Source organism: Fukomys damarensis, unplaced genomic scaffold, assembly GCF_012274545.1.
Source record: "Fukomys damarensis isolate Sample0158 unplaced genomic scaffold, DMR_v1.0_HiC HiC_scaffold_5, whole genome shotgun sequence".
NCBI classification, from domain to species: domain Eukaryota; kingdom Metazoa; phylum Chordata; class Mammalia; order Rodentia; family Bathyergidae; genus Fukomys; species Fukomys damarensis.
The window spans coordinates 65,766,259-65,788,623 of record NW_022900917.1 but is presented as its reverse complement, the minus strand read 5'-3'; the positions used below and the strand labels follow the sequence as shown (position 1 = coordinate 65,788,623).

The 22,365-nt window shown below is 45.2% G+C and overlaps 2 protein-coding genes across 6 annotated transcripts; both read left to right on the top strand.

Annotated features, from left to right (window-relative positions):
* The first annotated feature begins 1,953 nt into the window (after window positions 1-1,953).
* Rpl8 (ribosomal protein L8) lies at window positions 1,954-4,358 on the top strand. The gene is made up of 6 exons (XM_010630444.2): window positions 1,954-2,052; window positions 2,296-2,443; window positions 2,523-2,664; window positions 2,914-3,132; window positions 3,831-3,946; window positions 4,163-4,358. Exons 2-6 carry the CDS (start codon window positions 2,306-2,308, stop codon window positions 4,319-4,321), a joined length of 774 nt encoding a protein of 257 aa, XP_010628746.1. The 5' UTR covers window positions 1,954-2,052; window positions 2,296-2,305; the 3' UTR covers window positions 4,322-4,358.
* Window positions 4,359-6,252: 1,894 nt separating this feature from the next.
* On the top strand, window positions 6,253-16,620 carry Znf34 (zinc finger protein 34). 5 transcript variants are annotated; one of them, XM_010630440.2, is made up of 5 exons: window positions 6,253-6,296; window positions 10,743-10,829; window positions 11,117-11,243; window positions 11,671-11,790; window positions 14,619-16,620. In XM_010630440.2, exons 2-5 carry the CDS (start codon window positions 10,797-10,799, stop codon window positions 15,977-15,979), a joined length of 1,641 nt encoding a protein of 546 aa, XP_010628742.1. In that variant the 5' UTR covers window positions 6,253-6,296; window positions 10,743-10,796; the 3' UTR covers window positions 15,980-16,620. The 5 variants fall into 5 exon arrangements, with proteins under 5 accessions (XP_010628742.1, XP_010628741.1, XP_010628743.1 ...); XM_010630439.2 differs by lacking the exon at window positions 6,253-6,296 and adding an exon at window positions 6,308-6,448; XM_010630441.2 differs by lacking the exon at window positions 6,253-6,296 and adding an exon at window positions 8,982-9,014.
* Window positions 16,621-22,365: the final 5,745 nt, after the last annotated feature.

Below are 22,365 nucleotides of genomic sequence, written 5' to 3'. Positions count from 1 at the left end.
TTCACATACACCACAGGAGTATGAAATTTCCCACAAAGTACATTGCGAAACTAGCACCAGGTAAACAGATTTTCAGGAACTTACAGGGCTCTTGCTGCTGTCTCTGCTCACTCAGACCACCATCAAGGGTGTTTACCTTGTGACTTTTTACAGCCTTGGCAATTTTTATTTAGTTTTGGCTTTGGTTTTGCAGTGCTGGGAATCAAACTTGGAACCCAGTGTGTGTTAGACAAGTAAGCTACAGTAGGCACAATTGTATGCCCTAATGTGCATTTACTTGTTGTATCCTGATAAGCCTATAAAAAAATTCTGTTGTCCCTATATTAAAGTGAGGGAAGCATAGTGTTCCTTAAGTAGAGATCCAGTCCACAAATCTGGCTCTAGGTCTTTTTAAAAACTGCAGTCCTGAGGGCCTCATACGTTGTAGGTAAGTGCTTTATCATTGACCTATAAATCTCCAACCTTTTTTTGAAATTTTGAGACTAAGTGGTTCAGGCTGGCCTCAAATTTGCAGTTCCCCTGCCTCAGCCTCCTGACTAGATGGAATTATAGCAAAACAAACTAACACAAAACACTTGGCTTCCAGGTCTTTTTTTTTTTTTTTTTTGACAGAGTATTGCTGTAATTCAGGCTGTCTGAACTCGCAGTGACCTACCTATCTTAGCCTCCTGAGTAGTGAGATGATGTGTGTGACTATACCCAATTGTCAGGTCACATTCTTTAACCACTAAACTGGGACGTGATACCATCATGGTGAGCAGAAGAGTCCAATAAATGGGGTGTACTGAAGAGTTCCCATGCAACTCATACAGCACTCTGCAGATAGTCTTTGTTTTTGGGACAGGATCTTGTTATGTAGTCCAGGCTGGTTTTGAACTCACTATGGAGCCCAGGCTGGCCTCAAACTCAAGGTAATCCTGCCTCAGCCTCCTAAGTGCTAGGGTTACAGGTACACACCACCACACCCTGCTAAATAGTTTTGTTTTTAGAGCCACTGAAGGGTGGCTAAACCTCCAGGGGAGGCCTGAAGCCCAGAGAAGGGGAGGCGTTTATCTTCAACCAAGGCTAGCCAGGAGAAGGATCAGATTTGAGCACAGGATAGGCCCAGAACCCTTCTCTTTCTGTGTATACAGTTCTGCCTTGGGGCTGTGGCCTCTTGACAACAGCGGCTCTTTCTTGATTCCTGCCCACTGCAGCCTCTCTGGAGGCCTCACGGGCCAGGCTCTTGGCTCCGTGACTTCAGCAGGTGACCACATGGAGCCTCTCCTTCCCCTCTCCTGTCCACTTTTCATGATGCTACCCTTGCCTCAGTCTTGAAGGGTCTAGTAGAAACCCTTCCCCATCTTGAATACAAGCCCCTTCTATCCCTTGCTTTTCCTGCCTTGCTGTTCTGGTTTCCACGGTCTCATCCGGAGGACTCCTTTCCTCTGCTATAGCACGTGCCCTGTGGACACCCTGCCTGGCAGCCCTTCTACACTTCCAGGGCCACAGGGGTCTTGAAGGTACTCTCCTCGACAATCCCCTGCTTCCTCCCGGCTCTTCTTCTCAACCTTTCCGCGTCCAGGCACAGCCGTGCTGTGGAAGGCGACAAGCCCCACTCTTTTCTCAATTCCCAAAGTACCAGGCTCCCTGTTTCTACGCGCTAGTTTCCCCCGCCTACCTCGTGTCCTACGCTAGGAGACCCCTGCCCGGGCCATCCTGGCACCCTAAAATCCGCTGCTCGGCCCAAGTCTCTCTGTGACGCCCCGAACAAGCCCCTCAACATTTTAGTGCCTCCTCGACGACCGTGTGTGCAACTTATGCCCTCTGGAAGAACCCTATGAAGGGCCAGTTCCTTGCTCAGGCTCATTAGAGACCAAGAGTCGTAACTGAAGATGGACCGCCCCACCGCGCTTGTGCGGAAGTCGAGGCTGTCGGGAAGCCGGAAGCCAGTGGGCGACTACACGTCCCAGGGTTCACTGCGCCAGGAAAAAGGCGTCCTCTGGCTCCGCCCCGGAAGATAAATCGGCTAGTGGCCCAAGTGTTTCCTCTTTCGGCCAAGCTCGGGAATAGGTAGGTTGTATGTTCGACCCCGCGGCCTTGGGTGTATCTGTCGCCATCCGCAGCTCTAGGTCACGATAGGGATAGCCGTGCACCTAAGATACTCTTCGGAGATGGCGCCGGTGCGCAAGCCCTGGAATAGGGCGTGGTGGGGCCGGGATGGGGGTGCGTGGGATCCGTGGGGCAGGTCCCGGGAAGCTGGGCCGGCGGGGCCTTTTCCCACCGGACCGGACGCTGACAGTGAGCTGCCCTTAGACCTGCCGCCATGGGCCGCGTGATCCGTGGACAGAGAAAGGGTGCTGGCTCTGTGTTTCGCGCGCACGTGAAGCATCGTAAGGGCGCTGCTCGTCTACGCGCCGTGGACTTCGCAGAGCGGCACGGCTACATCAAGGGCATCGTGAAGGTACGAGGAGCCAGCCGGGGCGGGTGAGGAAACGGGACGTCCCGGTAAGGCCCCGCGCTGACGCTTTCCCTATCCGCAGGACATTATCCACGACCCAGGCCGTGGCGCGCCACTTGCCAAGGTGGTCTTCCGGGATCCGTACCGATTCAAGAAGCGTACGGAGTTGTTCATCGCCGCTGAGGGCATCCACACGGGCCAATTCGTGTATTGCGGCAAGAAGGGTGAGCTTTGTGGTCGGGAAGGAAGGGCAAACGGAGCGGGATGGGGGTGTTCAAAAAGCGCACAGCCTGCGCCTGGATAAGAACTTCCTGGGTGGAAGCTTCGCGTGGGGAGATGTGCATAGCAGGAAGAGTACCTGTTCAGGTTTCCAGAAAGTTGTGTGCAGCCATGCTCATCTGTTCTGGACTGTTTCAAGTGGGTTCATATTTCCATTGGTTGCATTGACCATCTGGTACTGCTTTTCCTGGCAGCCCAACTCAACATTGGCAATGTTCTTCCTGTGGGCACCATGCCTGAGGGTACCATCGTATGCTGCCTGGAGGAGAAGCCTGGGGACCGTGGCAAGCTAGCCCGAGCCTCTGGGAACTATGCCACAGTCATTTCCCACAACCCTGAAACCAAAAAGACCCGTGTGAAGCTGCCCTCGGGTTCCAAGAAGGTCATCTCTTCTGCCAACAGAGCTGTTGTTGGTGAGTGCCATACCGTGCTCTCGTGGGTGACGAGACTATAAGCTGCAGTGCACTGTCGCTTGGCAAGGTCCCTGACTTTAGGTCTTGTAAATTTAAATAGTCTTGAGTTGTCATAACAGGGCAAGATATTTGACTTTATCAAGTGATTTTGTCTTTGTTTGTTTTTGGTACTAGGGATCAAACTCATGACCTTGTGCTGGTGAGGCAGGTGGTGGCACCACTGAGCTAAATCCCCGGTCCTAAGTGATTTTGTTGTTGAGCAACACCACAGAATCTTTCCTAAATCCATTCCAGCACAAACTGTTTTGAGGATGTGTTTACAGAATAAGCACAGCTGCAGTGCAGTGGTCTTGGTCAGTTGTGCTGGAATTTTCAGAGGCCAGGTGATTTGCTCTGCTCTTATGTCTCAAGACGAAATGATGAAGGTGGCTTGCTTACCCGGGTATTTGAGTTTTGCCACTGTCGTTTATGATGGGGATGAGGGCAGCGCACAGGTTTCAAGGACTCTAGAGTGGAGGCTGGTGGGCTTTCTTTTGGTGTTAGTGTTGAAGTACTGTGACTCTTGGATGATGCATATGACCAAGTCTAAGTTGAGTGATTAGCAAAAGAGAGTGGGGCATTAGCAAGCACTCAGCTGGGTATATTCTTACGGGAGGGCCTGTGGTATACATCTCTGAGGTGCCCCATCTTCTCTATAGGTGTAGTAGCTGGTGGTGGCAGAATTGATAAACCTATCTTGAAGGCTGGCCGAGCCTACCACAAGTATAAGGCAAAGAGGAACTGCTGGCCACGTGTGCGGGGTGTGGCCATGAACGTAAGTAGCCCAGAAAATGAATGAGTGATATTTGGGTACAGTGGCCTTGTGGTGGGTGGGTTACCTAGCCCTCTAGACATGTTAGCCTTCTACTCATGAGGTAGGGCCATCTGCAGTGGGAGAAGCACTGGGTGGTGGTTTTATAGCCTGACTTCTTGATCGGGTCCAAAGCAAGTAGGATAACCCGTTCTCACACCCATCTTTTTCTGCCTATAGCCTGTGGAGCATCCCTTTGGAGGTGGTAACCACCAGCACATCGGCAAACCTTCAACCATCCGCAGAGATGCCCCCGCAGGTCGCAAAGTGGGTCTCATTGCTGCTCGCCGGACTGGGCGACTCCGTGGAACCAAGACTGTGCAGGAGAAAGAGAACTAGAGCTGAGTGGCTCAATAAAGTTTGTCTTTGGACTGGCTGGCAACATCTTTACTCAAATGATGGGGAAGTTCTGACCTCAGTTATTTGTGCAGTTGCTGGCTGGGGTATTCAGCCACAGGTGCCAACATACTGGGGTCTGCTTTGCCAAGGGATCCTGGGGTGTGGGAAGAATGATGTTGCCCTACCACTCACATTTCATGCATATTACCAAAAAGAGCTGGTTTTAGCTGCTGTATACTTGTTGCATTCCTTGGGTGTCAGGTTTCACTTCTGCAGTGGAAGGGTCTGAGTACCTTTCCCTCAGCTGGGCCTCATGCCCTACCACTGCTTTATCCTGCTGGTGGTGATCAGGTTGGGGCTGGCAGTTCTTGCTGTTATAAAGAAATCTGTTCCCAGGTGCCTCCCTGTACAGTAGCTGTGGTGACTTGGGAACAGAGATGTTTGCAGTTCTTATCTGTGGGTCCCAGATCACCTCAGACCTTGTATCTAGCTAGAGCCCTAGGCTGGATGGCAAAGAGTGGGTATATGGCCCTTCCTGCCCTGGAGCAGAGAAGACCACTAGGAATAAAAGCTCCAAACCTATAAATACATTGTTTGAGCAATTGGAGAGTGCAGGAGTGTTTGGGGCCTGACTTCTTTCTCTGATAGAGTGGTGAGTAGTAACAGGTTAGAAACATCAGGAAAGCAACCTGCAGATAGGCTAGTTCCCACTTGAAGGCAAAACAGGAAGGCTTGTTTGGTTTCTCCATATCCTGGTGTTTATTGATCACATGCTGAGCAGCATCAATTATCAAACCTGGCAGCCCCCTTCCACCAGCTGGAATCAGATTGCTGATGACATTGTTACTCCCTGGTCATCTCAAGTTGGTTTAGCTATGTGGCTGTGGGCAGGGTCCTTTCTATAGGGCCTTACTGTGGCTGCCAGTGCCTTTTAACTAGTGTGAAGCCTTACCCACTTGTCTTGCTTTAACTGATCTGAGTACCACCTGCCCCTGAGTACCCACCCTACTTGCCCAGGTAGAGACCTCATCTTTTCACAGGTGGCCCAAGGCTCCTGAGTTGCAGGTAAGGCATTTTCTTCTTATGGGGGGGATGGGTACCATGGTTTGAATGCATCCTGGCACTTGCAAGACAGCACCACTGAGCTAAATCCCTGGCCCAAGGTAAAGGCATTTTCTGAAGGATGGAGGGTCATCTGAAAAGAAGGTGTTGGAAAATCAGTGGGTATGGTTGCTTTGCCAAAAGCTACTTTTCCAGCTCCTTCAGCAAAGTGGACCCTGGGCCAATGGACAACTGGGTAGGGAGGGTTTGTGCCAGAAGCAGGAAGTCCCTGTTCACTTTTTTGGGGCCGTACAGGGGATCGAACTTGGGTTCCTCTACTTGTGGGACGGTGAGACCACTGATCTAAATCCCCAGCCCTCTCCATTTGCATGCTGGGCCCCATATACAAAAGTTAGGGGTGAAGTCAATGGGCTAATCACGGAAGCAGGCCGACTGCTTTTCTATGTCGTGATTCTTTTGTGATTTTCCTGGTTCACTAAAAGAGTTTGTCAGAAAAGGTATTAGCCGGCACGTGGCCCATTTCTGTAATCCCAGCACTCTAGGAGGTGCAAATTTAACAGGAGATTTAAGAGATCCTGACTCAAGGGGGTGGGGAAAGCGATACACCTGACTGCAAAGGTCCTAAATTCAATCCCCAGTACTGCATAAAAGAATTCGTTTAAGCTGATGGCTATTGACTTGGTCACAAATATTCTGGCCACCACCTCGGTTTTGGGACCTGTCTTCCACCCCCGCACAGTTCCTCCAATACAACATTCACAGAGCTGGGTAACGAGACGCTGTGCCCTAACTTCCCAGAGCGGTGCCTTTGGCCTGCATGGGGGCGGGTTTGGGGGCGTCACTTCCGTCTTAGTCTTGATTGGCGGCTAATGGGGCCGGGTCGCAAGTCTTAGACTGCGTCTGCGGCACTGAGGTGAGTGACCTCCGTCGCGTGTGTATCCTGAGGGTGACCTTCCCGGTTATCCGGTACTCCTGTGGCTGCGGGCTGGAGTCGGTCTGGTCCGGCACCCCAGAGACCCTGATAGGTTCCATCCTCCGGTGTTTCCCCTCCTGTTCACCCGCCCGGTTAGTTCCCCTCACTGTATCCCTCAGGTTGGGCGTGCGCCTGATCACACTCAGGTCAGCTCCGGCGTCAGGGATTCCCTGATCTCTTACTCCATACAAACCCTCCGCCCACCCCGGCCCCCTCCTTTCGACTCTCCTGCACACATCTCTCCTCCACGCACCGTCCATTCCTGCTCTCTCCCTTTTCCTCTCCCGTTCTCCCCTCTCAATCCCTTGGATCGCTCCCCCTCACGCATATACCCATCCTGTTTTCTCCTGGCTCTCCAAAGCTTTTCTCCCCATGCAGCCGAATATTTAATTCTCATTTTTCATCTGAAGCGTTTATAGTTGCCTCTATTGTTTTGTGTTTTTTAATCCATATTTTAAAGTACTTTTTAAGAAATTTTAAAATAAATGCAAGTACAGAAAATGAAACACCAGGGCTGGGGATTTAGCTCAGCGGTTTGGTGGCCTGCCTTGCAAGTGCAAAGATCCGAGTTCAATCCCCGGTACAAAAAAAAAAAAAAAAAAAAAGAAACACCAATATCACAGCGACTGTGATTGTTAGTTCTCATTTTGCCAAATTTGTTCAGGCCTTTTTTTTTTTTTTTTAAAGAATGCATTATTAAAGTAAAACTACACTTAGATACATCTGGGACCTCCCTATTCTGACCAATATCTTTTCAGCCCAGTGTCTTTCCTTTCTGTACACACCTACATCTCACAGTGTTACTTAACTTTGCAACGTTGTGCTACTTGACATTGATATAGTTCATTTCTTTTTTTTTCTTTTTGGTACTGGGGATTGAACTCAGGACCTTGTGGTTGAGAGGCAGGCGGCCAAACCACTGAGCTAAATCCCCAGTCCTAGTTCATTTCTTTTTTGTTTTTTGAGACAGGGTTTTGCTATGTATCCCAGGCTGGTCTTGAATTCAAGATCTTCCTGCCTTAGCCTCCCAAATGCTGGGATTACAGGAGTGTACCATCATGTCTGGCCTAATATAGTTTGTTTCTTTTAACCTCTGGCCTTGTCGATTGCAGCTGCTACAGGGATTTTGTCTTGTACACAACATGTGCATTAGCAGGATTTTCTTTGGAACACATACTGAAAATTAGGTCTGACAGGGGCTTGCATGATTTTAGCTCTACCATGTAGTGTGAGACATTTCCAGAACTCTATCAGTTTACACTCCTCATTTCCACAGTATTTGCTATTATGAAACATATTTCCCCAACCTCCAGGAAAGAGATTGTGTTTTGTTTCTGTGATTCTTTATGCCTTTTCCTTAAACTTAAAAAATATATTCTGTGTATTTATCTTGTTACATTTGCTTGCAAATGTCTATTTACCTTGCAGCTTGTCCTTTAATCCCACCCCACCCCCGCCCCCAAGGAGTAAAGATCTATTTTAGCTCATGTTTTCAGAGGTTTCAGTCCATGGTGAGGCAGAACAACAGAGCAGGGAGTGAGTGCATGGTAGAGCAAGGCTGCTCACTTCATGGCAACCAGGATGCAGAGAGAACTTGTCTTTTATTTGTTTATTTATGTTTTTGGTTCCTGGGGATTGAACTCAAACCTAGTGCTTGTGAGGCAGGTGGTGGAACCACTGAGCTAAATCCCTGGCCCTGAGAAAATCTGTCTTTTAATTTCATGGTGTCTTGTACAGAAGGTTTTTTTGGTTGGAGCCACAGTCTTTGCCTGCGTAGTCTTTAAAAAACATTTAAGTACCATAGAAGGCAGAGATCTAATTTTATTTGTCTATGAAAAAACAGTTGTGCTGCTGGGGGTGGTAATCCTATAATCCCAGCACTCAGGAGGCTGAGGCAGGAGGATTAAGGGGAATTTGAGGCCATGCTAAGCTGCACAGTGAGACCCTCTCTTAAAAATAAATTAAAACAAACAACAACAAAAGAAACCAGTTGTGCCAACTCCAATTATTGAGTATTATATCTTCCTCCATTGTAATATATGTGTGGATCTCTTCCAATATCTTTTCCCTGTGTTTCCACTTTTTTTTTTTTTTAGGCAGGATCTTACTCTGTGTCACTAACCTGCCCAGTCTGGACTCAAACTTGTGATCCTCCTACCTCAGCTTCCTAGGGTGTTGGAATTATAGGTGTGTGCCACCATGCCCAGCTTCGTTCTTTGGTTCTTTTTGGCATTGCCTTGGCTAATCCTGGACGATTGTTCTATAATATGATATTTAGAGTCATTTTGGTCCCATTTCATGTTTTGTTGAACTTTTTAGTGTAATTACACAGAATAGATTTAAGGAGACTTGGGATTTTTATTACATTGAGTCCTATTTATTTTTTGTTTTGTTTTGTTTTGTTATGTTTTTTGTGTTTTGAGACAGGGTCTCACTATGTTGTTGAGACTGAACTGGAACTCACTATGTAGCCTAGGATGGTCTCGAACTCACAGCGATCCTCCTGCCTCAGCCTCCCGAGTGCTGGGATTACAGGCGTGCGCCACCACGCCCGGCTAATTATTTTATTTTTTTGAGACAGGGTTTCACTGTGTATTTCATGCTGGCCTTGAACTTGTGGCAATCCTCCTGCCTCAGTCTGGTGTGCTGAGATTACAGGTATGTACCCCTATGCCCAGCTTTGATTTTTCCATAGGCTTTTTAAGGCCCTTCAATAAAGTTAGGATTTTTCTCCACAGAGTTCTTTTTCTTTTCTTGAGACACAGGTCTTATTGTGTTGCCCAGGTTGGTTTTAAATTCCTGGGCTCAAGTGATCTTCCTGCCTCAGCTTCCTGAGTAGCTGGGATTATGGGTATGTACCAGTATGCCTGGCTATACATATCTTTTTGATAGACTGTTTTAGTTACTGAATGGTCTTTGATGCTGTTGTAAATGTCAGTTTCAGGTTTCTGATTGCTAGTAAATAAGCGTGCTATTAATTTATCTGACTCTGTATATGGTGATGCTGTTAATTCTTATTTGAACCCTAGATTAATACTCTAATTTCCCATATAATTTATTCTCTAGAATTAAAATTACTTTGACATTTCATGATATTTAATAATATTAAATAATATTTTGTTCTCAAATAATGGCTTTTTTTTTTCCTTTGGTTTTTTTGAGACAGGGTCTCACTATGTAGTTGAGACTGACCTGGAACTCACTATGTAGCCCAGGTTGGTCTCGAACTCACAGCGATCCTCCTGCCTCAGCCTCCTGGGTGCTGGGATTACAGGTGTGCGCCACCCTACCTGGCTTTGATTTTTTTTTTTAATAATGACATTTTGGTCTTTTCTTTTTCAATCCTTTTTTCTTTTTTTGTTTTTTTCTTCCAGTTCTGTGGATCAAACTCAGGACCTTGTACTTATGAGGCAGGTGCAGCACCACTGAGCTACATCCTTAGCCCTTTTTTTCCAATCACACACACAAAACATGTACCAGAAAGTTTCAGCAAACTCCTGTATTTCAGGCTGCTTGGTGCTGCCATAAGCAGCCCTACCTGCAGCCTAGGGCTCAAGTCCAGACCTTCTTCCCCTGCCCACACTGACATCCTCTCAGCGCCCTGCCCCTCTCCTTGGTACACTAAAAGTTGTCTCATTCAGGACAAGAACAATCCTTATTCACTTTATGTAAAGACAAAACATTAAGGGCTACAAAATATAAAAATTTCTAAAATGACAATAGAAGCCATAGCACAAAGGTAGTGTATAGACTATAGCAAATACAAAGTGAGAAGTCCAAGTAGATGAATAAGTAAGAAGTAAAATTAAATTCTCTAGAGGCACAAGAATCTCCAGTTAGTTAATTGTGCCTATTTGCCTTAAAGTAATGCAGGAATGCTGAATATAGTAAAGAGGTTCTAACTAAACACAAACTAAAATAAAATTGTTGCCATAGACCTTTTCTTTACTCTTTATTTTTGTTTCTTTTCGTACTGGGGATCAAACTCAGATCCTTGCGCTTGCCAGGCAGGCAGTGGAACCACTGAGCTAAATCCCCAGCCCTGACCTTTTCTTTAAAGGTAAGGGTGTGTGTGTGTGTGTGTGTGTGTGTGTGTGTGTGTGTGTGTGTGTGTGTGTGTGTGTGTGGGTGTGTGTGTGTGTGTGTGTGTGTGTGTGTGTGTGTGTGTGTGTGTGTGTGTGTGTGTGTGTTTTACTGGGGATTAAACTCGAGGTCTTCACATTGCTCTATATCCTCGGGGCTTTTTTTATTTTTTATTTTGTTTGAGACTAGGTTTCACTAAGTCACTTAGTTGGAACTTGTAATCTTCCTTTCTCAGTCTCCTGAGCGCTGTGATTACAGGTACTACCACACCCAACTTCCAAGTGTTCCTTTCTCTTCCCTCAGCACCTCAGTGACGGGCTCCTGTGCACTCCCCTCAGGAAGCCCAGGGCACAAGTGATGGCAGCCTTGTTTCCATCTGCCGCATTCCAGGTGAGTATCTGTTCTCTTTGCAGTATGAAGTTTGTTTCAACCAGTGCTTTCCTTGGCAAACACTGTCAGATATCTTTTCTTTTCCAATCCTGTTTTTCTTTCTTTTTTTTTCTTCCAGTAATGGGGATCAAACTCAGGACCTTGCACTTGTGACAGGGTGCTGACATCAGAGGAGGGATGTCCCTGGGGTTCCCCTGCTGTTGTCCTCAGCATGCTTCTGTTCCTTCTGCTCCCTGGTGCCCACACAGGGCCACCCCGGGGGCTGCAGCAGAGTCGTATTGTTCCAGGCCCAGGTGACCTTCGAGGACGTGGCCGTGCTGCTTTCTCAAGATGAGTGGGGGTATCTGGACCATGCTCAGAGGGGCCTCTACAGAGATGTAATGCTGGAGACCTACAGGAACCTGGTCTCTCTTGGTAAGGCTCCTGAGCAGGCTTTAGTGTGGGAATGACTTGGGCTTGTGAGCTCAGTAGTAGTTGGATTGGAGCCTCACTCTTTAGGCCCACAGATGGCAATGCTACCCTGGCAGGCCCAGTCTTAGAAGACGGTGGGTGGTTCAGGGACCCTCCAGAGTTAGCTCATCCTTTCTCTGACCTTCTGCCTTGGGCTGAGGCAGACCCTTTTTTGAAGAGCTTGGCTTCTGATGCATAATCTCTGGAGTTCTGTTCCTGGTCTCATACTTCCATCTTCATGACAGCCTCCAGCCTACTTCTAGCCCCTCCAGAGTATACAGGATTTCACATCCTCTGCCTGTCCTTCCTTCCCTTGCAGCCTCAGAGCAAGGTGGCATACAACACTTTTCTGTATCTTTGGTACCAACCCCAGGCTCTATCTCCTTCCCAGGAGCAGGATCTGCAGGTCCCAAGCCTGGGGTGATCTTGCAGCTGGAGCGAGGGGATGAGCCATGGGTCCTGAACACGAAGGAAGCTGAGGGGAGAAGGCATCTGAGAGTCAGCAGCTCAGGTGCGTGAGGGAAGCTGCTCCCCCAATTCAGTCACTAAATGAGCATTTGTTGGGGGTCATGGTGTCTGGTTAATGGTTCAGAAATTGTAGCAGGATTAGATGGGCCAACCTGGACTGTGGCCTCCGCTCACTGTGGCCATGGTCGACTTGGTCAACTTTGGTGCGTTGGCAGGAGATCTTGAGCAGAAGCTTCTAGGAAGACTGTGGGGGCAGTGTTGCAGAGGATGGAAGGGCATTTCAGGCAGTGCTAGTCTAAAAGTGTGGTGCATGGGTGCAGGCCAGGGTCCTGTTAGGACCTGGGGGACCCCACAGAATCCTGTCCTCAGGGCTGTCCTACAAGGAGGGTCTAGCAAGGACATGTGTGATGGACACCATCACTTCATTCCCCTGCATTTTTTCTTTTTCTTTTTTGAGACAGGGTCTTGATATTAGTTCAGGCTTGTTTTGAACTCACTATGTAGGGCTGGCTGGCCTCAAACTCATGGCAGTCTCCCTGCCTCAGCCTCCCAAGTGATGAGATTATAGATGTGCACCACCATGCCCAGCTCCCTTGCTTTTTTTCTCACCTTTATCTCAATGAGCTCACTTCACAACTATAGGCCATTACAGAAAAATGGGAGAAGACAGATCACTGTGAATCTCACTGCCCAGACACAATTGTATTCTAGAATATTCCCTGCTGGGTGTGGTGGTAGATGCCTGTAATCCCAGGACTCAGAAGGCTGAGGCAGGGAGAATCACTATGAGTTTGAGGCTAACCTGGGGTACATAGTGAGTTCAAGACCGGCCTGGACTACATAGTGAGACTTCGTTTGTTTGTTTTTTTTAAATCCTGTTTTTCCCTTTTGGTGATGACTTTTCCACACCTGTGTATGAGCACCACTTTCTCTATGTGTGTGTATGTGTGTGTGTATGTACATATGTGTGTATGCTCTACCACTGAATTATATACTAGCACCAAAGACTGCTTCCTAATAGCAAAGACCTGTGTCCCCTGGTGTGCCACTGAATGGGATTTCACTTTTTTGCATTTGAGCTTTAGTCAGGCTTTCTGGGGAAGTGCTGACCAGGAGGTTCCATCTTCCTTTGCTGCCATGGAGATCTGTAATGATTATGCTTTTGCTTGTGTCTGCTGTTGTCCCAGGAATGAGCTGCTGGCTCAACGGACTTGTTTTCTTTTTATAAATTTGCTTTTTTTTTTAGCAAAAAAACAGTGGCAAAGTTTATCCAAGAAAGTAAAAATGAAGAGTAGAAGAGAAACTGGCTCTTCAGAGTGAGTAATAAAGGAAAAAGAAGATAAAAGAACCCCCTGGAGAAGGCAGGGAGGGCTATCATGAGGAAAAGCGACAATAGCCTAATTTGCTTATTTGAATATACTTATAGAGATGGGATAAGCCCTCAATGAATTTTTATGAAAAACCATCATCCAGGTCAAAATATAGATTATGTCCAGGTCCTGCGAGCCCCTGGGCCTATGTCATTTTTCATAACTCCCTACACAAGTCACAAGAGGCTGCTTTGCTATTCTGGTCTATCTGGATTCATGCAGAGGATCTTCTGCTGAGCCTCATGAGAGGTACTCATGTTTCAAACAGCAGCAGTTCAGTCTGTTTTATTGCCAGTGTTCTATCATATGATTATGCCAGAATTCATTTTCCCTTCAACTTGGGGAGGGTAATTTGGTTGTTCCTAGTTTGGGGGTCTTGTGCACATCTCTTTCTGGCACATAAGAACCATGTTTCTGGTGGGTGTGTACCTGGGAGTGGAATTTCTGGTTTACAAGCGATGCACAGATCCGCTTTAGGTAATGCTGCCAAACTGTGTTCCAAAGTAGCATCTGTGTGCATTCCTGCAGCAGTGGGTGAGCCCACTAGTTGTTGTCTTGCAGGCACACATTGAGCTGCTATGGATATGCAGTTTGGATGCTGGGCAGGTGTGGAAGGCAGGCCTCTCAGGACTGAGAAGGGATAATGAAAGTGGCCATCACAAGCCATTTGCATCTGAGACTCACTGTTGGGCATTGGGCTCAGTGTTTGGTGGTCAATCCATTGCTTAACGCCATATTAACACTTGTGAGAATGCTGAATGGTAGCATATCCTGCTTTTCAGATGGGGAAACTGAGGCTGAAGGGTGAGTGAGTTGTCTTGGATCATTCATCTAGCAAGCGGCAGCCAAAACTGATCAATCCTGAGTGTGACTGCAGTCTCTGGAAGGGTGTCATGGCAGGACCCTGCTTGGGTGCTTATCCATATCCACTTTTGGAGAGTGGCCACCTAGGAGAGCTCAAAGTGTATTGGGAAAGGAGGAAAGAAGGGATAGAGGTTTGAAGGCATCAGAGAGCCTTCCATGTAGACATCTTAAGGTAGTCTGAGACCTCCAGAGAGAGCCCCAGGAGTGGATGTGACCTGCTAAAGAGAGCCAAGGGGCTAGTCTGCATGTGCTATGTCTTCCTTTCACAGGTTGGTACAAGCTTGGCCCTCTGCTCTCCCAGGGAGGCAGCTAATTTTTCTGCCATGGATTTTTGGGTTGCCTCAGACTCACTTGGCCTTAGTTTCTCTATTTATTATTGTCTGTGACTTTACCTCCTTGTTCTGGTTTCCATGTCTTTTAGGGACAGTGTCCTACAGTCTCACTATGAGTAAAGACTCATACTGCCACATGGCTGTGGCCCCGGGCAAGGTCTTAATTCTCTGAAGTTCAGGCTGCATCTTTGCAGGGCTCTTGTCTTTGGAGACGATTGACCTGGAGTCCCCAGGGGTCATCAGTATCATGTCTTCTTTCCAGGGTTAGAACAGGTGACCCTTGGGTGTTCCATTTGTTGTTTCAGCTCGTGGAACCAGGACTGAACACACAGAGTTGGCTTCAAAGGAGACATTTGGTGGGCAAGAACTTCATCAGCCCAAGGGGACTGTTCATCAGGAAATGGAGCCAGAAGACTGTGACTTTGCCAAGGAGCCAGAGAGGACCTTTGACAAGCTAGTGTGGCAGACAGGCCCTAGCCCAAGTATACTGACCAGTGAGGAGAGCAGCCAGAACACTGGGGGAAGTCTCAGATTGGGGTTAGGCCTTTTCCCCAATCAGAGACCTCACAAATGTGATACATGTGAGCAAAGTTTTGAGCAGAGATCGTATCTTAACAACCATAAGCGTGTGCACAGGTCAAAAAAAACAAATACCATTCATGATCCTGGGGAGTTCTTTAAGGCAACCTTAGTTGTTAGGGAAGATCAAACACTTCCTACTGGGAAAAGATTGCATTATTGTGGCCACTGTGGGAAGACATTCAGGTATAGTGCTAACCTCATCAAGCATCAGCGGCTTCACAGTGAAGAGAAGCCCTACAAGTGTGGTGAATGTGGGAAAGCCTTCAGCCAGAGCTGCGAGTTCATCAACCACCGGAGGATGCACTCTGGTGAGATTCCCTACAGGTGTGGGGAGTGTGGCAAGACATTCAATCAGAGGCCCAACCTCATGAAGCATCAAAGGATTCACACTGGAGAAAAACCCTATAAGTGTGCTGAGTGTGGTAAACACTTTAGTGCCTACTCTTCTCTCATTTATCACCAGAGAATACACACTGGAGAGAAACCCTACAAATGTAATGACTGTGGAAAAGCCTTCAGTGATGGTTCTATCCTTATTCGACATCGACGGACTCACACTGGAGAGAAGCCATTTGAGTGTAAAGAATGTGGCAAAGGCTTTACCCAGAGTTCCAACCTTATCCAACATCAGAGAATTCACACTGGAGAAAAACCCTACAAATGTAATGAATGTGAGAAAGCCTTCATCCAGAAAACCAAACTTGTTGAACACCAGAGAAGCCACACTGGAGAAAAGCCCTACGAGTGTCATGACTGTGGCAAAGTCTTCAGCCAAAGTACACACCTCATCCAGCACCAGCGGATCCACACGGGAGAGAAGCCCTACAAGTGCAGTGAGTGTGGGAAGGCCTTCCACAACAGCTCTAGGCTTATTCACCATCAGCGCTCACATCATGGAGAAAAGCCCTACAAATGTAATGATTGCAAGAAAGCCTTCAGCCAGAGTACTTATCTGGTTCAACACCGGAGGATCCACACTGGAGAGAAGCCCTACAAGTGCAGTGAGTGTGGGAAGGCCTTTCGACACAGTTCCAACATGTGTCAGCACCAGAGGATTCACCTTCGGAAAGACTTCTCACCATGAGAGTGGAAGAGCATCTGTGAGGGCAGAGTCCTGGTGTGCATGTCCTCACGTGCCCTACGACTGTTGACCCTATTTCCACAGGGTGAAGCAGTATTTCCGTCTGATTAAAGCAACCTCTTTTCTTAAACCAAAGGGAGTGCATATTTTTAAAGAAACAAAACTGCACCAAAAAGAGACTCCTGTAGTCTCCCCCACTTAGGAAAAGAGGATTCATGTTGCTGATTTAGAACTTTTCCTTCCAGAAACACTGGAGAGCGTTTAGGAAGAAAACACTGCCAGTAGTGGTGTTATCTGTAGTCCCTGCACTTGGGAGGCTAAGGCAGGAAGATTGCTTGAATTCAGAAGTTCAAGACCAGCCTGAATGACACTGAGCTTTTGTGTCAAAGAAACAAAAAAGGAAAAGGAAAACTCTTATTCATGTCATTGCAATACCTAATACCTTCACCTTTGCTATTTCTTTAGTGCCAAAAATTCCATACAGAACTCCACACATGGCTATATTTTTTTTTACATATTGTAAATGAAATTACTATTATGTCATTCATACTTTTCCATGTCACTTAACAGAGTTGGTATTGCTTTTTTTATTGTGGTAAAATACATATATACAATTTTTTCATTTTACCTTTTTTTTTTTTGAGACAGGGTCTCACTATGTAGTTGAGACTGACCTGGAACTCACTATGTAGCCCAGGCTGGTCTCAGAGTCTCAGCAATCCTCCCGCCTCAGCCTTCCACATACTGGGATTACAGGTGTGCACCACCACACCCAGCTCCCCGTTTTACCCATTTTAAAATGTACAGCTTGGTGCCACATTAATACATTAATAGTGTCATAACCATCACCACTCATTCCAGAACTATTTTATTATCTCAAACAGAAACTCTGTAACTATTAAATAGGTCTCCCATTTACTCTTGTGTCCCAGATGCTGGTAACCTTTGCCTATTTTGAATCATATAGTGTATTTCCTTTTATGTCTAACTTAGTTCATTTAGTGCAGTGTTTTTGAGGTTTGATCATGTTACAGTCTGTATCAGAATTTCACTCCTCTTCTTGGATGAGTAATCTACTGTGTGTATATTTTATCCACTCATCTGTTGCTGGACGCTTTGGTGTTTTTACCTTTAAAACTATTGTGAATAATGTTGGTATGAATGTCAGTGTACAAGTATGTATTTGAGTTCTGTCTTTAAGCACTTTTCGGTAAGTGAAGAGTAAAATCATTGAATCATATAGTAATTATTTAACTTTCTGAAGAGTAGCCCACCTTTTCCATAGCAGCTGTATTTCTTTAAATCCACCAGAAGTATACAAGGGCTCAATTTTTCTACATTCTCCCCAGTATGTTACTTTTTTTGATAATAGGCATCCTAATAGGTATGAAGTGATATTGTAGTTTTGATTTGCATTTCAAATGAACAGCAAATGATGATGTTGAATATATTTTCAGGTTTTTCTTGACCATTTTTATATATTATTTGGAAAAAATGTCTATTTGAAACCTTTGATTTTTCTTTTTTTTTTCTTTTTCTCTTTTGTACTGGGGATTAAACTAAGCCATTTATACTGAGCTATATCCTTGGCCCCTTCTTTTTTTTCTTATTAAATATTTTATTTTATGTTTTTATTTTTTGATACCAGAGATCGAACTTAGGACCTTGCACTTACAAGGCAGGCAGCAGAACCACTGAGCTAAATCTCTGGCCCTAAATTTTTCATTTTAAAACAGGATGTCACTAAGCTACATTGCTCAGGCTAGGCTTGAATATATGCTTTTCCTATTTCAACCTCTCAAAGTGCTAGGATCACATGCATGTGCCACCATACCTAGCTCAAATTTCAGAATGATAAAAGGCTGAAGAAATTTTTGAACAGCAAAATATTCATGTTGCTGATTACTTTGGTTTATACTTGGACTTGGAGGCAAAGGGAAGCAGAATGGAAAGATTTAAGAATTCACGGCCTAGCCAGGAAACAATTTTTTAAAAATTAAAAAAACACTAAAGGATGTGGCCCAACAATCTCTGTGAAAGAGACTATTATGGGTAGAAGAAAAACAGGCCCCTCAGCATTAGGACAAAGGGAAAGACAGCTCCTGGGCATTTCAGAAGTATGCAGGTCCATTTTTCCTTTCATAGGGCCACAGGCCTGGAAGACTGAATGGTTTGCGGAACAGGACTGGGACAGTCTGCATAGGCTCACTGCCCAGGGCTGCCTTGGGATTCGGATTCCTGCTTTCTGGTGAAATATTTTGTGGCTGCTCTGTGGCTTAGTTGGGGCTACAGTATGTCTTATGTCGCAACTCTACAGGGAGCAATCAAGAGACCTCGGTGCATCTAGATGGTGTTGATTGGGCTAGCATGCAGAAAAAAGAGGTATATGGACATAGTATTTCTACTGAGATGTTGAAGGCTGGGGAGGCCAGGCAGAGGCTTGTGTTGTAGGGTGAAGCTGCTGCAGAGACTCTCCACAAAAATACCTGGTTGAGCCATGGGAGTAGGACTGTTGCTCTTGAGACCCCAAAGAGATAAATTACTTTTTTTTTTTTTTTTGGTACTGGGGATTGAACTCAGGTCTTTGCACTTGTAAGGCAGGCATGGTGTCACTGAGCAAAATCCCCAGCCCCCAAAGAGATAAACTCATTGACAGCATGCAAAACCAATCAGGGAAAGCCAAAGCCACTGGGCCCCAATGTGGGAGAGCTGTGACCAGCAAATTTTTGCACACAGGACTGCTTGAGGCCTTGGGCATCCAACCCTAACCTAGTATGAATAGGATGCCTGATTTGGACTTTTAAGATTTAATGTTTTCCCTCCTGAACTTTGATCTTGGTGGGATCCTGTGACTCTTTCAGTTGGCACACATCTAGAAATGTTTACCCTGTCTTCATTCTTTATTTCCCTATCGTATCTTGGAAATGTGTGATTTGTTTTTGTTTTTTGAGTTTATTGGTACTTTTTTTTTGGTTTTTGAGACAGGGTCTCACTATGTAGTTGAGACTGACCTGGAACTTACTATGTAGCCCAGGCTGGTCTCGAACTCACAGTGATCCTCCTGCCTCAGCCTCCCAAGTGCTGGGATTACAGGCGTGTACCACCATGCCCGGCCTATTGGTACTTTTAAAGTATACAGTACAATTACATTCATCATTGGGATCTTGTACCTTTACATGACAGATCTTGCTTCTCATTTTTTCCCCATACCCCTGCCCTCCCTTCACCCCCTCAGTCTATTTTTGATTTTACAGGCTCACAGCTGGAAGAAGTCTGTCTTGAGTCTCAAATGAGACTTTGGACTTGGACTTTTTTTTTTTTTTTTTTGGTACCAGGGATTGAACTCAGGTCCTTGCACTAGTGAGGCAGGTGGTGGAACCACTAAGCTAAATCCCTGGCCCTGGACTTGGACTTTTGAGCAGTGCTGGGATGAGTTAAAACCTTGGGACTAATGGGGTTGGGACTAATGGGGATGGAATGATTTTATTTTGCATTATAAGGCCATGAACCTTGGGGGCCAGGAGAAATGCTAGGATTTTATGTTGGAAGCCCAGTGCACAGTGTATAAATATTGAGGAGCTAGAACCTTTAATAGGAAGGGTTTAGTGGAAGGTGATTAGGCCAAAGGGATACTGCCCTTGAAAGGTTTTAATACAGGTCTTGTGGGACTGGATCAGTTCTCCTGAGAATTAATTATTTATAAGGGAGTCTGGTATGTCACCTGAATCCTGCATGTGCTCCTGCCACTGTGATGCCATCTGCCATTTGGACCTTACCAGAGCTAAGAAGTAGGTTGGTACCATGCTTTTGAATCTCCAGAACTGAGAGTGAATAAATCTCTTTTTTTAAAGTACCCAGCTTTAAGTGTTCTGTTGTAGAAACCCAAAATGAACTAACCCACAGCCACATTATTTTGATTATTATAGCTTTGTAATAAGTTTCAAAATCAGCAAGGGTGAGTCCTCCAACTTTCTTTTTCAGGATTGTTTTAGCTGTTTAAGTTCCCTACAGATTTCATATGAAGTGAGGATGGATTTTGTATCTGCCAAAAAAAAAAAAAAAAAAAAAAAGTCATTGGACAGTGTCAGACTTGACCTGGTTGTGAAATGGTTAATAAATATGCTTTTTGATTCCAACCTACACTTTGACAAAACAAAACAAAACAAACACCCCAAAACAAAAAAAACTGCAACAAAGCAGGCAGCCGATGCAGGAACTGTCTCCATGCAACAAAAGCCACACTATCTTGGAGCATATAGAATACAGAACACAGGATGGGATATATAGAGAGATAAGAACTACAAAGTACAGCATATTTTCAATGCCAGGTCACCTGAAAATATCCATATATCTTCCTTGATTGCTGCACAGACTCCAACCACAAATACTTGCTCTGAGCACAGTACATGATAGACATGCCAAACCTCTCTTCCAAAGTCCTATAAAGCTTTCTGACTTTTCCTTGTTCAGGGCTGCTGGCCTATTGCTTGTGGTCAGTCCACCTCTGCCCAGGTGAATAAAGTCTGTACTCTATACTTTAAAAGTACCAATAGCTTGCCCAGGTGGTCTCATCCCTCTGCACCATTTGTTACAGATAGTATTATCACTTAACAATAGTAAGTCTTCCAGTATGTGAGCACAAAGTGTTTCTATTTATTCATGTGTTCTTTAACTTCTTTCAGTGACTTTTTGTAGCTTCCAGCAAGGGAATTTTTTGCCTATTCCTATTTTATTCATTTTAAAGCTATTGTGAATGGAATTATTTTTTTAATTTTCTATTTGGATTGTTCATTAATAATGTACAGGAATGATCTTTGTATTTTGACTTTATATCCTGAAACTTTGCAGAATTCATATGTTAGCTCTTACAGGTTTCTTTTAGTGTGTGTGTGCACGATCTTTAGGGTTCTCTGCATGTAAGATCACACCATCTGTGACTTGAGATAATTTTACTTCCATCCCAATTTGGATGCCTTGTATTTCTTTTCCATGCTCATCTTTTCTAATTAGAACTTCCACTACTGTGTTGAATAGAAGTAGCAAAAATGGGTATCCTTTGTTGTGGATTTTTTTTATTGTTGTTGATTTTTGAGACAGGGTCTCACTTTATAAATTATGCTTTCAGTTGGGGAGGGCTCAGGGGAGAGCAAGTAGAATCTTACAGAAGCAGAACCATGCCAGGTTCTCATCTACGGGAGGAAGTGAGTTAGACCTGGCCATAGCGATCTACAGTGCAGTGCTCCCAGCAGAGGAGCACTGGGTCTCTCCTTGTAGTACAGGCTGGCCCTGAACTCACTGTGCAGCCCAGGCTAGCCTCGAACTCATGGCAATCCTCCTACCTCAGCCTCCTGAGTGCTGGAATTTTAGGCATGCACCACCGCACCTGGCTCAGCATGTTGTATTTTCATTATTATTTGTCACTAGGTATTTTCTGCATTCCTTTGTCATGTCTTCTTTAACTCATGCATTATATGAGTATGTTTTAATTTTTCAGTTCCCCTCCTATTATTAATTTCTAACCTTATTGCAGTCTGATTAAAAAAAAAGATACTTTAGGGCTGGGAATTTAGCTCGGTGCCATGCCTGCCTGGCAAGTACAAGGTCCTGAGTTTGAGTCCCAGTACTGAATATATATATGAATATATATGTGTGTGTGTGTGTGTGTATGTGTGTATATGTATGTGTGTGTGTATATATATATATATATATATATATATACATACACATACATATATACACTTTAAATCATTTTATATTTATTCAGACTTATTTTGCGGGGGGAGCTGTACTGGAGATTAAGCCTAGAATTGTTATACTGAGCTACATTCCTAGCCCTTTCTTATTTTTTTTAATTTGGAGTTCGCTAAGTTGCTCTGGCTGGTCCCAGAGTGCTAGGATTACAGGCAAGTGCCACCATGCTCAGCTGTTGACTTGTTTTGTGGCACAACATACAGTCTAATTTGGAGAATGTTTCATACTTTATATACTTAAATGTATATTTTGCTTTTTTGGATGGAGGATTCTGTGTATGTCTACATCTAACTGGTTTATATGTTCAAGATTTTAATTCCATTGTTGATTTCCTATTCATTATTGAAAATTCCAACTATTATTGTAAAGCTGTAAGCATCTCAACCGTTTTGTATTTTGGGGCTCTGTTGTTAGGGTTGCATATGCTTGTTATACCTTCATACTGTATCAAATCTTTTATCAATGTATACTGTCTTGCTTCTTAAACCTTTTTTGTTTTAATGTCTCCTATATCTGATAATATAGCCACTCCAGCTCGCTTTGTGCTTTTTTGTTTGTTGAGACAGGGTCTCACTGTGCATTTCAGAATGAATTCACTGTATAGCCCAGGCTGGCCTCGAACTCGAGGTGATTCTGTT

What these genes read in the sequence shown, in the direction of transcription:
- Rpl8 (XM_010630444.2), top strand. Translation starts at nt 2,306, where the DNA reads ATGGGCCGCGTGATCCGTGGACAGAGAAAGGGTGCTGGCTCTGTGTTT. An exon ending in ACATCAAGGGCATCGTGAAG is followed by an intron (nt 2,444 to 2,522) that starts GTACGAGGAGCC and finishes CCCTATCCGCAG; the next exon opens with GACATTATCCACGACCCAGG. An exon ending in CGTGTATTGCGGCAAGAAGG is followed by an intron (nt 2,665 to 2,913) that starts GTGAGCTTTGTG and finishes TTTTCCTGGCAG; the next exon opens with CCCAACTCAACATTGGCAAT.
- Znf34 (XM_010630440.2), top strand. Translation starts at nt 10,797, where the DNA reads ATGGCAGCCTTGTTTCCATCTGCCGCATTCCAG. An exon ending in CAGGAACCTGGTCTCTCTTG is followed by an intron (nt 11,244 to 11,670) that starts GTAAGGCTCCTG and finishes TCTCCTTCCCAG; the next exon opens with GAGCAGGATCTGCAGGTCCC. An exon ending in TCTGAGAGTCAGCAGCTCAG is followed by an intron (nt 11,791 to 14,618) that starts GTGCGTGAGGGA and finishes TTGTTGTTTCAG; the next exon opens with CTCGTGGAACCAGGACTGAA.